Here is a 12939-nt window from a genome sequence, read left to right as displayed (position 1 = left end):
ACAACTAAAGATTTTTTTAAAAAACGTTAAAAAACACACCTAAAACATTAGCACTTGTTGGTCTTTGTGCTTCTCCCATGGGATCCAGGGAACTGGGCAAAGGAAGCCCTGGCTCTTTCCTTCCTTCCCCAGGGGACCAGCAGGGGGAGGAGCCTCAGCCAAGAGAAGGAAAAGAGGCTTGGCTCAGTAGCTCTGCTGCGTAATTGAGGGAGCCTGGCAAAGCAAGCTATCCCTCCCTCCGTCCTCCACAAGGGAGGAGCCTCAGCCAAGAGAAGGAAAAGGGGCATGGCTCAGTAGCTCTGCTGTGTAATTGAGAGAGCCTGGCAAAGCAAGCTATCCCTCCCTCCTTCCTCCCCAAGGGAGGAGCCTCAGTCAAGAGAAGGAAAAGGGGCATGGCTCAGTAGCTCTGCTGCGTAATTGAGAGAGCCTGGCAAAGCAAGCTATCCCTCCCTCCTTCCTTCCCAAGGGAGGAGCCTCAGCCAAGAGAAGGAAAAGAGGCTTGGCTCAGTAGCTCTGCTGCGTAATTGAGAGAGCCTGGCAAAGCAAGCTCTGTCTTCCCCCCTTCCTCCCAAGGGAGGAGCCTCAGCCATTGGAGAAAGTAGAGGTTTTGCTCTGTAGCTCCTGTGCGATTGAGCAAGCCTCGCAAAGCAAGCTGTGATGCAGAAGGAAGGAAGAGAGCGAGAGAAGGATGCGGATGACAGCCAGTTGCTTGGGGGCCTGATAGGAGGCCTCTAGGGCAGGGGTGGCCAACGGTAGCTCTCCAGATGTTTTTTGTCTACAACTCCCATCAGCCCCAGCCATTGGCCATGCTGGCTGGGGCTGATGGGAGTTGTTGGCAAAAAAAACATCTGGAGAGCTACCGTTGGCCACCTCTGCTCTAGGGGCCTGATTCGTCCCCTGGGCCACAAGAGGCTGGTGTTTGAGGAGGGGAGAGATCTCAGTGGGGCACAATGCCACAGATTCTACCCTCCAAAGAATCCATGTCCCCCCCAACCAGAGAAACTGATCTCTGTAGTCTGGAGGTGAGCTGTGATTCCAGAGGGTCCCCAGGTCCCACCTGGAGGCTGGCAACCCCTACAGGAGATCTTCAGCCACCACCTGGACTTCTGCAACCCAAGATCTACAGACTACAAAGATCAGTTCCCCAGAGAGGAAATGGATCTAGGCACGGCTAGCTTCTGGTTAGGGTTGCCGAGTCAATTCAAGAAATAGCTGGGGACTTTGGGGGTGGAGCCAGGAGACTTTGGGGGTGGAGCCAGGAGACTTTGGGGTGGAGCCAGGAGACTTTGGGGGTGGAGCCAGGAGACATTAGGGGTGGAGCCAAGATCAAGGCTGTGACAAGCATCATTGAACTCCAAAGGGAGTTCTGGCCATCCCACTGAAAGGGACGGCTCATCTTTTCAATGCCTTCCTTCCGTAGGAAATAATGAAGGATAGGGGCACCTTCTTTTGGGGGCTCACAGAATTGGACCCCCTGGTCCAATCATTTTGAAACTTGGGGGGTATTTTGGGGAGAAGCACTAGATGCTCTACTGAAAATTTGGTGCCTCTACCCCAAAAAATAGCCCCCCCCAGAGCCCCAGATACCCGCAGGCCATGATTTTCTATGGAAATAAATCTCCACAGGGAATAACAGAGTTCCCAGCAGACATTTCCCTCCCCTCCCCCTGCTTTCTGACGACCCTGAAGTGGGGGGAGGGTCTCCAAACCGGGGGACCCCCTGCCCCCACCGGGGGATTGGCAACCCTACTTCTGGTGCCCTCCTCTGCGCTGGTAATGTCACCCAGTCACATGGGGGTGCCCAATTTGGTGCCCCCAGAGGCTGGCGCCCTAGGTAATCACCTAATTTGCCTAGAGGCCGAGCCGGCTCTGGGCCTAGGAGAAATGTGAGTCCCAGAGTGACACCCGTCCTAGAGCAGAGCGATCTCAATGGGCATAAGGCCATCTAGATCAGCTGGAATGACGACTGATCTCCACTCTACAGAGAGCAGTTCCCCAGGAGAAAATGGCTGCCTTGGGGTTGACTCGATGGCATCGTATCTGACCGAAGTCCCTCCCATTCCCAAACTCCACCCTCTCCAGACTGCATCCCTGAATCTCCAGAATTTCCCAACCTGGAGGTGGCAGCCGTAAACCCTAGGGTTGCCAATCCCCAGGTGGGGGCAGGGGATCCCCCGGTTTGGAGACCCTCCCCCCGCTTCAGGGTCCTCAGAAAGCGGGGGGGAGGGGAGGGAAATGTCTGCTGGGAACTCTGTTATTCCCTGTGGAGATTTATTCCCATAGAAAATCATGGAGAATTGATCCGCGGGTATCTGGGGCTCTGAGGGGGGCTGTTTTTTGGGGTAGAGGCACCAAATTTCCAGTAGAGCATCTAGTGCCTCTCCCCAAAATAACCCCCAAGTTTCAAAAAGATTGGACCAGGGGGTCCAATTCTATGAGCCCCAAAAGAAGGTGCCCTATCCTTCATTATTTCCTATGGAAGGAAGGAATTAAAAAGGTGTGCCGTCCCTTTAAATTTGATGGCCAGAACTCCCTTTGGAGTTCAATGATGCTTGTCACAGCCTTGTCCCTGGCTCCGCCCCTAATGTCTCCTGGCTCCACCCCCAAAGTCTCCTGGCTCCACCCCAAAGTCCCCAGATATTTCTTGAATTGGACTTGGCAACCCTAGTAAACCCCCATCTCTAACCGAAGGCAACCTCACGATCAACAAAATCCAGGGTCACCTGAGGCCTGAAGATTACCATTTCCTTCTTCTGGCACACGGACAGGTCAGTCAACACTTCAAGGCTTATTTATCGCTGTGTCCTTCAGCGTTCCCAGCAGCTGCAGGGTTACTCACTGGAAGACAAAACGGTTGCTGAAGGCCCTGACCCACAAAGGACAGGCAAGCCATCTCCTGCTTTTACAACCGATCTCCAGCTGGCAGAGATCAGCCTCCCCTGGAGAAAAGGGCTGCGTGGAAGGGTGGAGTCTGTGGCCTTGGACCATCCTGAGGCTCCTCCCCTCCCCAAGCCCCACCGTCTCCTGGCTCCGCCCCCAAAATCTCCAGAGATTTTTCAGGTTGCAGCCTCCAGGTGGGGCCTGAAGATCTCCTGGAATGACAATTGATCTCCAGGCTACAGAGATCTGTTCTGCCAGAGAAAATGGCTGCATTGGAGGGGGGGGTGGAGTCTATAACATTGTACACCACGGAGACCCACCCTAGCTCCGCCCCCCAATCTCCTGGGATTTTCCAACCTGGAGTTGGCAACTCCAACCTTGCCCATGGGGCTACTAGAAAAGAGAAGCAATGAGAGAAAAAGAAGGTGGGCTCTGCCCCGTTTCTTACTTCGCAGGTCTACAAACCTCACCTTCCAGGTCCTCTTCAAATAAACCTGAGGCCTTCCAGCAAGCCTTCCCAGCTTCTCATGAACCCGCTGAAGAGTTATCTTGAGTCTTGTGGCCGAAACAGGCAGCATGAATAATATGCCCCAAATGGCAGGGCCTCTGAGAAAGACCAGCAGGGGGGGGGGGAGGGGGGAAACAGGGGCCTATATAGGACGGCAGACGCAGCTGGCCTTTCTCACTGCTGGCCATGGAGCGACTGCTCATCTTCGGCTTCTTGCTTTCGGCTGCCTTCGGAGAGCAGCTTTTTGTTGGGTGAGTAATGGAAGAGGAGGGGGAGCCGAATGCAGGAAGGGGGATGATTTAGCACCATATTTATCACCCCCCCCCCCAGATCTTCTAGTGCCCAAAGCGCTTTGTTTAGGAGGGTCTCAGCCAGCGGTGGCCAAACTTGCTTCATGTAAGAGACACATAGAATAAACGTCAGATGTTTGAGAGCCACAAGAAAAGGAAGGAAGGAAGGAAGGAAGGAAGGAAGGAAGGAAGGAAGGAAGGAAGGAAGGAAGGAAGGAAGGAAGGAAGGAAGGAAGGAAGGAAGGTGCCACATAGAATAAACGTCAGATGTTTGACAGCCACAAGAAAAGGAAGGAAGGAAGGAAGGAAGGAAGGAAGGAAGGAAGGAAGGAAGGAAGGAAGGAAGGAAGGAAGGAAGGAAGGAAGGAAGGTGCCACATAGAATAAACGTCAGATGTTTGAAAGCCACAAGGACAGGAAAGAAAGGAGCCACAAAGAACAAATGTCAGATTTTTGAGAACTGCAAGGCGTGACGTGGGTGGGAGGGAGAGAGGGAGGAAGGAAGGAAGGAAGGAAGGAAGGAAGGAAGGAAGGAAGGAAGGAAGGAAGGTGCCACATAGAATAAACGTCAGATGTTTGAGAGCCACAAGGAAAGGAAGGAAGGAAGGAAGGAAGGAAGGAAGGAAGGAAGGAAGGAAGGAAGGAAGGAAGGTGCCACATAGAATAAACGTCAGATGTTTGAGAGCCACAAGGAAAGGAAGGAAGGAAGGAAGGAAGGAAGGAAGGAAGGAAGGAAGGAAGGAAGGAAGGAAGGAAGGTGCCACATAGAATAAACGTCAGATGTTTGAGAGCCACAAGGAAAGGAAGGAAGGAAGGAAGGAAGGAAGGAAGGAAGGAAGGAAGGAAGGAAGGAAGGAAGGTGCCACATAGAATAAACGTCAGATGTTTGAGAGCCACAAGGAAAGGAAGGAAGGAAGGAAGGAAGGAAGGAAGGAAGGAAGGAAGGAAGGAAGGAAGGAAGGAAGGTGCCACATAGAATAAACGTCAGATGTTTGAGAGCCACAAGACAGGAAAGGAAGGAGCCACAAAGAACAAACGTCAGATTTTTGAGAACTGCAAGGCATGATGTGGAAGGAAGGAAGGAAGGAAGGAAGGAAGGAAGGAAGGAAGGAAGGAAGGAAGGAAGAAGGAAGGAAGGAAGGAAGGAAGGAAGGAAATAGATGCAAGGAGGGGGGAGGAGAGGTGGAAAGAAAGCAGCATTAACTTTAAAGGCATTCTCCAAGCCACTGGCTGGCTTGGAATGGAGAAGTGAAATGGAGAGAGAAATCCCTCCTCCAAGCCTGCAACGGGGTGGATGGGGCTTCGAGAGCCACACAATATGTGTGAAAGAGCCACGTGTGGCTCCCAAGCAACAGTTTGGCCACTCCTGGTTTAGGCCATCCTTCCTTTAGGGATGATGCCATCTCATTTCATCCTCACAACAACCTCGCAAGGCAGACAGAGAGAGGCAGAGAAAGATGGAACTTGGGCCTTCCGTGTCTTCTTCACAACACCTTGTTTCAGCTGACCCTCAAAGTGTATTCCAGCTACTCCATGTCTCTTTCTTCTCCAGAGACCAAGTTCTCCGCATCAGACCAGAGAATGGAGAACACCTCCGCGCACTGAGGGAGCTGGGGAAAGGGGAGATTTGCAGGTAAGGAGGGAAGCAGCTAGGATGGTCAGGTCCAACTCGGGAAATCTCTGGAGACTTTGGGGGTGGAGCCAGGAGACTTTGGGGGTGGAGCCAGGAGCAAGGGTGTGACAAGCATCATGGAACTCCAAAGGGAGCTCTGGCCATCGCATTGAAAGGGACTACACACCTTTTCAATGCCTTCCTTCAATAAGAAATAATGAAGAATAGGGGCACCTTCTTTGGGGGCTCATAGAATTGGACCCCCTGGTCCAATCGTTTTGAAACTTGTGGTTCCTTTGAAGAGAGGCTCCAGATGCTATGATGACAATCTGGCATCTCTACCTCAGAAAACAGCCCCCACAGAGCCTTAGATACCCACAGATTGATTCTCCATTGTACCCTATGGAAACAAGAAGAAGAAGTTGATGATATTGGATATATATCCTGCCCTCCACTCTGAAGAGTCTCAGAGTGGCTCACATCTCCTTTCCCTTCCTCCCCCACAACAGACACCCTGTGAGGTGGGTGGGGCTGAGAGGGCTCTCACAGCAGCTGCCCTTTCAAGGACAGAGTCTCAGAGCGGCCTACAATCTCCTTTCTCTTCCTCCCCACAACAAACACCCTGTAAGTTGGGTGGGGCTGGAGAGGGCTCTCACAGCAGCTGCCCTTTCAAGGACAACCTCTGCCAGAGCTCTGCTGACCAAGGCCATGCTAGCAGGTGCAAGTGGAGCAGTGGGGAATCAAACCTGGTTCTCCCAGATAAGAGAGCTCTGGCTGACCCAAGGCCATTCCAGCAGGTGCAAGTGAAGGAGTGGGGAATCAAACCCGGTTCTCCCAGATAAGAGAGCTCTGGCTGACCCAAAGCCATTCCAGCAGGTGCAAGTGGAGAGTGGGGAATCAAACCAGTTCTCCCAGATAAGAGAGCTCTGGCTGACCCAAGGCCATTCCAGCAGCTGCAAGTGGAGGAGTGGGGAATCAAACCCGGTTCTCCCAGATAAGAGAGCTCTGGCTGACCCAAGGCCATTCCAGCAGCTGTGAGTGGAGGAGTGGGGAATCAAACCTGGTTCTCTCAGATAAGAGAGCTCTGGCTGACCCAAGGCCATTCCAGCAGCTGCGAGTGGAGGAGTGGGGAATCAAGCCCGGTTTTCCCAGATAAGAGAGCTCTGGCTGACCCAAGGCCATTCCAGCAGCTGCGAGTGGAGGAGTGGGAATCAAACCTGCTTCTCCCAGATAAGAGAGCTCTGGTTGACCAAGGCCATTCCAGCAGCTGTGAGTGGAGGAGTGGGGAATCAAACTTGGTTCTCTCAGATAAGAGAGCTCTGGCTGACCCAAGGCCATTCCAGCAGCTGCGAGTGGAGGAGTGGGGAATCAAACCCGGTTTTCCCAGATAAGAGAGCTCTGCCTGACCCAAGGCCATTCCAGCAGCTGCGAGTGGAGGAGTGGGGAATCAAACCTGGTTCTCCCGGATAAGAGAGCTCTGGTTGACCCAAGGCCATTCCAGCAGCTGTGAGTGGAGGAGTGGGGAATCAAACCTGGTTCTCTCAGATAAGAGAGCTCTGGCTGACCCAAGGCCATTCCAGCAGCTGCGAGTGGAGGAGTGGGGAATCAAAACCCGGTTCTCCCAGATAAGAGAGCTCTGGCTGACCCAAGGCCATTCCAGCAGCTGCGAGTGGAGGAGTGGGGAATCAAACCCGGTTCTCCCAGATAAGAGAGCTCTGGCTGACCCAAGGCCATTCCAGCAGCTGCGAGTGGAGGAGTGGGGAATCAAACCCGGTTCTCCCAGATAAGAGAGCTCTGGTTGACCCAAGGCCATTCCAGCAGATGCAAGTGGAGGAGGGGGGAATCAACCCCACCCAGATAAGAGTCCGCACACTTCACCACTACACCAAACAAGTCTTAGGCATAATGGAGCAGGCAGCACGATCTCTCTGCTTGATGGCACCTAGAAATATCCCAGAAGGCTCCTAAACAGTCTACTTAGGGTGAGGGCACCTTTCAAGCAATGGTGAAAAACAGGGCTTTTTTGGTAGAAAAAGCCCAGCAGGAACTCATTTGGATATTACAGGGGTGGCAGGTGGTAGCTCTCCAATCTTTTTTGCCTACAACTCCCATCAGCCACAGGCATTGGCCATGCTGGCTGGGGCTGATGGGAGTTGTAGGCAAAAAAAACATCTGGAGAGCTGCCCTTGGCCACCCCTGGTATATTAGACATGATGTCACTGTTGTTTCACATAGGGCTTTTTTGTACAAAAGCCCAAAAGGAATTCATTTGCATATTAGGCCACACCCCTGACACCAAGCCAGCCGGAACTGCATTCCTGTGCGTTCCTGCTCAAGAAACCCCCACCCTGATGGAAAAGGCTGGAGTGTACTAACTCTCTTTCGCTTTTTTTTTTTTTTTTTGCATTCTGCATCTCGATACACCAATAAAAGCGATCACAAAGATTCAATGAACATATGAAGCTGCCTTATACTGAATCAGACCTTGGTCCATCAAAGTCAGTATTGTCTTCTCAAACTGGCAGCTGCTCTCCAGGGTCTCAAGCTGAGCCTTTTCACACCTATTTTGCCTGGATCCTTTTTTGAAGATGCCTGGGATTGAACCTGGTACCTTCTGCTTCCCAAGCAGATGCTCTACCACTGAGCCACCGTCCCATCCCTATAGATCAAAGTACATTAGAAATAACAAATACTATATGGATGCTGTAAGTTCTACTTTATACGTATCTAGATTGGGTCTTTATACCAATATATACAATAGCAAACAGCAGCATTTATCATCTGAGATCATAAGAGAAGCCATGTTGGATACACACACACACACACACTGTGGCTAATAGTCACTGATGGACCTCTGCTCCATATTTTTATCCAATCCCCTCTTGAAGCTGGCTATGCTTGTAGCCACCACCACCTCCTGTGGCAGTGAATTCTACATGTTAATCACCTTTTGGGTGAAGAAGTACTTCCTTTTATCCGTTCTAACCCGACTGCTCAGCAATTTAATGAATGCCCACGAGTTCTTGTATTGTGAGAAAGGGAGAAAAGTACTTCTTTCTCTACTTTCTCCATCCATGCATCATCTTGTAAACCTCCATTTATGCCACCCCGCAGTCGACATTTCTCCAAGCTAAAGAGCCCCAAGCGTTTTAACCATTCCTCATAGGAAAGTGTTCCAAACCTTTAATCCTACTAGTTGCCCTTTTCTGGATTTTTTCCAATGCTATAATATCCTTTTTGAGGTGCGGTGACCAGAATTGTACTCAGTACTCCAAATGAGACCGCACCATCGATTTATACAGGGGCATTATGATACTGCTGATTTGTTTTCAATTCCCTTCCTAATAATTCCCAGCATGGTGTTGGCCTTTTTTATTGCAAACGCACACTGTCTTGACATTTTCAGTGAGTTATCTACCACGACCCCAAGATCTCTCTCTTGGTCTGTCTCTGCCAGTTCACACCCCATTAACTTGTATTTGTAGCTGGGATTCTTGGCCCCAATGTGCATTTCTTGCACTTGGCCACATTGAACCTCATCTGCCACGTTGACGCCCACTCACCCAGCCTCAACAGATCCCTTTGGAGTTCCTCACAATCCTCTCTGGTTCTCACCACCCTGAATACTTTAGTGTCATCTGCAAACTTGGCCACTTCACTGCTTACTCCCTCCCAACTCCAGATCATTAATGAACAAGTTAAAGAGCATGGGACCCAGTACTGAGCCCTGCGGCATCCCACTGCTTACCATCTTCCACTGCGAAGACTGCCCGTTTAGAAGATCAGCATTTAGAAGATGAACTGGGAGTGTCAAGCCGGATGTATAATGGCTCCCAAAGTTTTTTTCGCTTCCTCCTTAGATTTGCCACGAAGCAGAGAAGATAGATAGTCCATCTCAGCTGTCTCCAGAATGTTCCAGTCAGTTCCTACTTTGTAGGCGGTCCCCGGGTGCTTCCAGTTTTATGCAAACAATATTCTCGCTGCTGCATTAATATGCGCCATTAGATATTTGACTCTTTTGTAACGTCATTGGGATATATGTTCAATAAAAAGAGTTCTGGTTTAAATTTAACCTGTCTTTTCAATATTTCAATATTTCAATATTTAACAGTTTAAATTTAACCTGTCTTTTCAATATTTCAATAGTTCATGTACTATCTTCTAATAATCAATAATCAATAATTCTGATGGCACCTAAAAATATCCCAGAAGGCTCCCAGTCAGCTTAGGTGAGTGTGCCTTTCAAGCAATGGTGAAAAAAAGGCTGAGTGTACTAACTTTCTTTCGCTTTTCGAGATCAGCTCGACTTCTGGCGTGGTCCAGCTAAGCCCGGTCTCCCGGTGGACATGAGAGTGCCTTTCCAGACTCTTCAATCTGTCAAGGTCTTCTTGGAGTCTGAGGACATCCCCTATACCATCATGATAGAGGATCTACAGGTAAGAGTTTATTTACTTCCAGGGGTGGAATGCTAACAGGAACTCCTTTGCATATTAAGCCACACCCTCCCTGATGTAGCCAATCCTCCGAGAGCTTACAGGGCTCTTTTTTTGTAAGCTCCTGGCAGATTGGCTACATCAGGGGTGTGTGGCCTAATATGCAAAGGAGCTCCTGCTAGAATTCCACCCGTTTAGTTCATTTATAACCCACCTTTGTCCGTATTGGTGCCCCAAAGCGGTTTACATTGTTCTCCTCTCCTACATGTTACCACCACAATAACCCTATGAGGTAGGTTTAGGCTGAGAGTGTGGGTAACTGGTCCAAGGTCACCCAGTGGGTTCCCCTGGCAGAGGTTAGATTCGAACCTGGATCTCCCAGATTCTAGTCGATACTCTAACCGCTAGACCACGTTGTCTCTATTGCAGTAGCAAAGATGTGACCACCTATTCTATCTGGTGTAGTGCTTAAGTGCATCTCTTATCTGGGAGAACCAGGTTGGATTCCCACTTCTCCACTTGCAACTGCTGGAATGGCCTTGGGTCAACTGTAGCTCTCACAGAGCTGTCCTTGAAAGGGCAGCTTCTGGGAGAGCTCTCAGCCCCACCCACCTCACAGGGTGTCTGTTATGGAGTGGGGGGAGGTAGAGGAGGTTGTGCCTGCTCTGAGACTCTGAGATTCAGAGTGAAGGGTGGGATATAAATCCAAAATCGTCATCTTCTTATTGTTGTCATCATCATCTGTATTTACTATGATTATGTTTCAATAGATTGATGTCTGCTGGTAACTTGTGACATTTTGGGGTTTCTATCTTTGCATATTTCATATGCTTGGAGCCCCTATTGGCTGGCTTATTCTGTTGCAGCAGTAGCAGCAGAAACTTCTAGCCTTTTGTCCATTGAAGCTTTCGAGGTGGTGTCCAGGGAAGGGGAGGTCAAATTAACAACATCGCTGAACATCTCTGAGCACCACTTTGGGGGCAAGCAGCAATTTCCCTCAGGCCAGTTTGGGTTTTTGCCATCTTCTAGCATGGAAAGGAAGGCGAGGGCTGTGTGCTGGAGAAGACTCTTGAGAGCCCCTTGGACTGCAAGAAGATCCAATCAGTTAGTCCTAAGGGAAACCAACCCAGACTGTTCCCTGGAAGGTCAGATGCTGAAGCTGAAGCTCAGATACTTTGGCCACCAAATGGGAAGGGAGCACTCCCTGGAGAAGACTCTTGAGAGTCCCTTGGACTGCAAGAAGATCCAATCATTCAGTCCTAAGGGAAATCAACCCTGACTGTTCCCTGGAAGGTCAGATGCTGAAGCTGAAGCTCAGATACTTTGGCCACCAAATGGGAAGGGAGCACTCCCTGGAGAAGACTCTTGAGAGTTCCTTGGACTGCAAGAAGATCCAATCAGTCAGTCCTAAGGGAAATCAACCCTGACTGTTCCCTGGAAGGTCAGATGCTGAAGCTGAAGCTCAAATACTTTGGCCACCCAATGAGAAGGGAGCACTCCCTGGAGAAAAATCTTGAGAGTCCCTTTGACTGCAAGAAGATCAAATCAGTCAGTCCTAAGGGAAATCAACCCAGACTGTTCCTGAAGGTCAGATGTTGAAGCTGAAGCTCAAATCCTTTGGCCACCCAATGAGAAGGGAGCACTCACTGAGTAGAATCTTGAGAGTTCCTTGGACTGCAAGAAGATCCAATCAGTCAGTCCTAAGGGAAATCAACCCAGACTGTTCCCTGAAGGTCAGATGCTGAAGCTGAAGCTCAAATACTTTGGCCACCCAAGGAGAAGGGAGCACTCCCTGGAGTAGAATCTTGAGAGTTCTTGGACTGCAAGAAGATCCAATCAGTCAGTCCTAAGGGATATCAACCCTGACTGTTCCCTGGAAGGTCAGATGCTGAAGCTCAAATACTTTGGCCACCAAATGGGAAGGCAGCACTCACTGGAGAAGATCCTGATGCTAGGAAAAACAGAAGGCAAAAGAAGAAGGGGAGGGCAAAAGATGAGATGGCTGGACAGATTTTGGGAGGGTGGTAGAAGGCAGAAGGGCCTGGCTTGACTTTGTCCCTAGGGTCGCAAAGAGTCAGACTCAACTGTGCGACTGAACAACAACAACAGGCATGGAGAAGAGGGGGTCATTGTGTGTGTGTGGGGTGGAGGTATTTTTGGATTTCCTGCAGGGGATTGGACCTAGATGACCCTGGAGGTCCCTCCCAGCTCTATGATTCTTTGGGATATGTTTAAAAACAGGATTGCTGGATAACGAAAAGAAAACAATGTTGCTGTCCAGGAAGTCTGAAAGGAGCTCTGGGAAATTCATCTACTCTTCCTACCACACCATTCAGGAGGTACTTTAAATCTATTCATATTTTCTCTTCCTCTTCTTGCCCCAGCATACCATTGGGTTGGCTGTGGAGTCACATTTTCAGAGTCATTGGTATGGCAATTTGACAGATAAGGCATCTGCCCAGAGTTTCAAATCTGCATTGGCTGGGGCTTCCTAGAGATTTGGGGGTGGAGCCTGAAAAGGGCAGGGTTTGGGGGAGGGGCTTCAAAGCGATATAATACCATAGGATCTAGTGCAGGTGTGCCTAAACTGTGGTTCGGGAGCCACATGTGGCTCTTTCACACATATTCTGCAGATCTCGAAGCCGCCACTGCCATGTCAGCTATCTTGGAGAAAACATTTGTCTCTTTAAATCACTTTTCCAAGCCAAGCCAGCTAGCAGCTTGGAGAATGCATTTAAAGTTGCTTTATTTCCATCTCTCCCTCCCAGCCATTTCCCTCCCCCCTCCCTTCCTTTCTCCCTTCCTCCTTGCTTCCTTCCTTCCTCCCTTCTTTCCTTTCTTCCTCCTTCCCTCCCTTCATCCCTTCCTCCCTCCCTTCCTCCCTTTCTTTCTCCTTCCCTCCCTCCCTCCCTCCCTCCCTTTCTTCCTTACTCCTTCCCTCCTCCCTTCCTCCCTTTCTTTCTCCTTCCCTCCTTCCCTCCCTCCCTCCCTCGCTCCCTTCCTCCCTCCCTTCTTCCTCCTTCCCTCCCTTCCTCCCTTTCTTCTCCTTCCCTCCCTCCCTCCCTCCTTTCCTCCTTCCCTCCCTCCCCTCCCTCCCTCCCTTTCTCCATCCCTTCCTTTCTTTCTCCTTCCCTCCCTCCCTCTCTTCCTTCCTCCTCCCTCCCTCCCTTTCTTTCTCCTTCCTCCCTCCATCCCTCTCTCCCTTCCTCCCTCCTTC

At 50.3% G+C, this 12939-nt stretch overlaps 1 protein-coding gene across 1 annotated transcript in view; it reads left to right on the top strand.

The window, feature by feature from the left end:
• LOC132575776 (carboxypeptidase A1-like) overlaps positions 1-12939 on the top strand; it is a 34029-nt gene that overhangs the window by 4693 nt on the left and 16397 nt on the right. Inside the window, exons 5-7 of the mRNA XM_060244467.1 lie at positions 5230-5310; positions 9591-9727; positions 11965-12061. Coding sequence (XP_060100450.1) covers positions 5230-5310; positions 9591-9727; positions 11965-12061 — 315 coding nt within the window. The remainder of the gene's footprint in view (positions 1-5229; positions 5311-9590; positions 9728-11964; positions 12062-12939) is intronic.

Source organism: Heteronotia binoei, chromosome 8 (genome assembly GCF_032191835.1).
Source record: "Heteronotia binoei isolate CCM8104 ecotype False Entrance Well chromosome 8, APGP_CSIRO_Hbin_v1, whole genome shotgun sequence".
Classification (NCBI taxonomy): domain Eukaryota; kingdom Metazoa; phylum Chordata; class Lepidosauria; order Squamata; family Gekkonidae; genus Heteronotia; species Heteronotia binoei.
The sequence above is the reverse complement of the archived record's forward strand: the minus strand, read 5'-3'. Positions and strand labels throughout refer to the sequence as shown.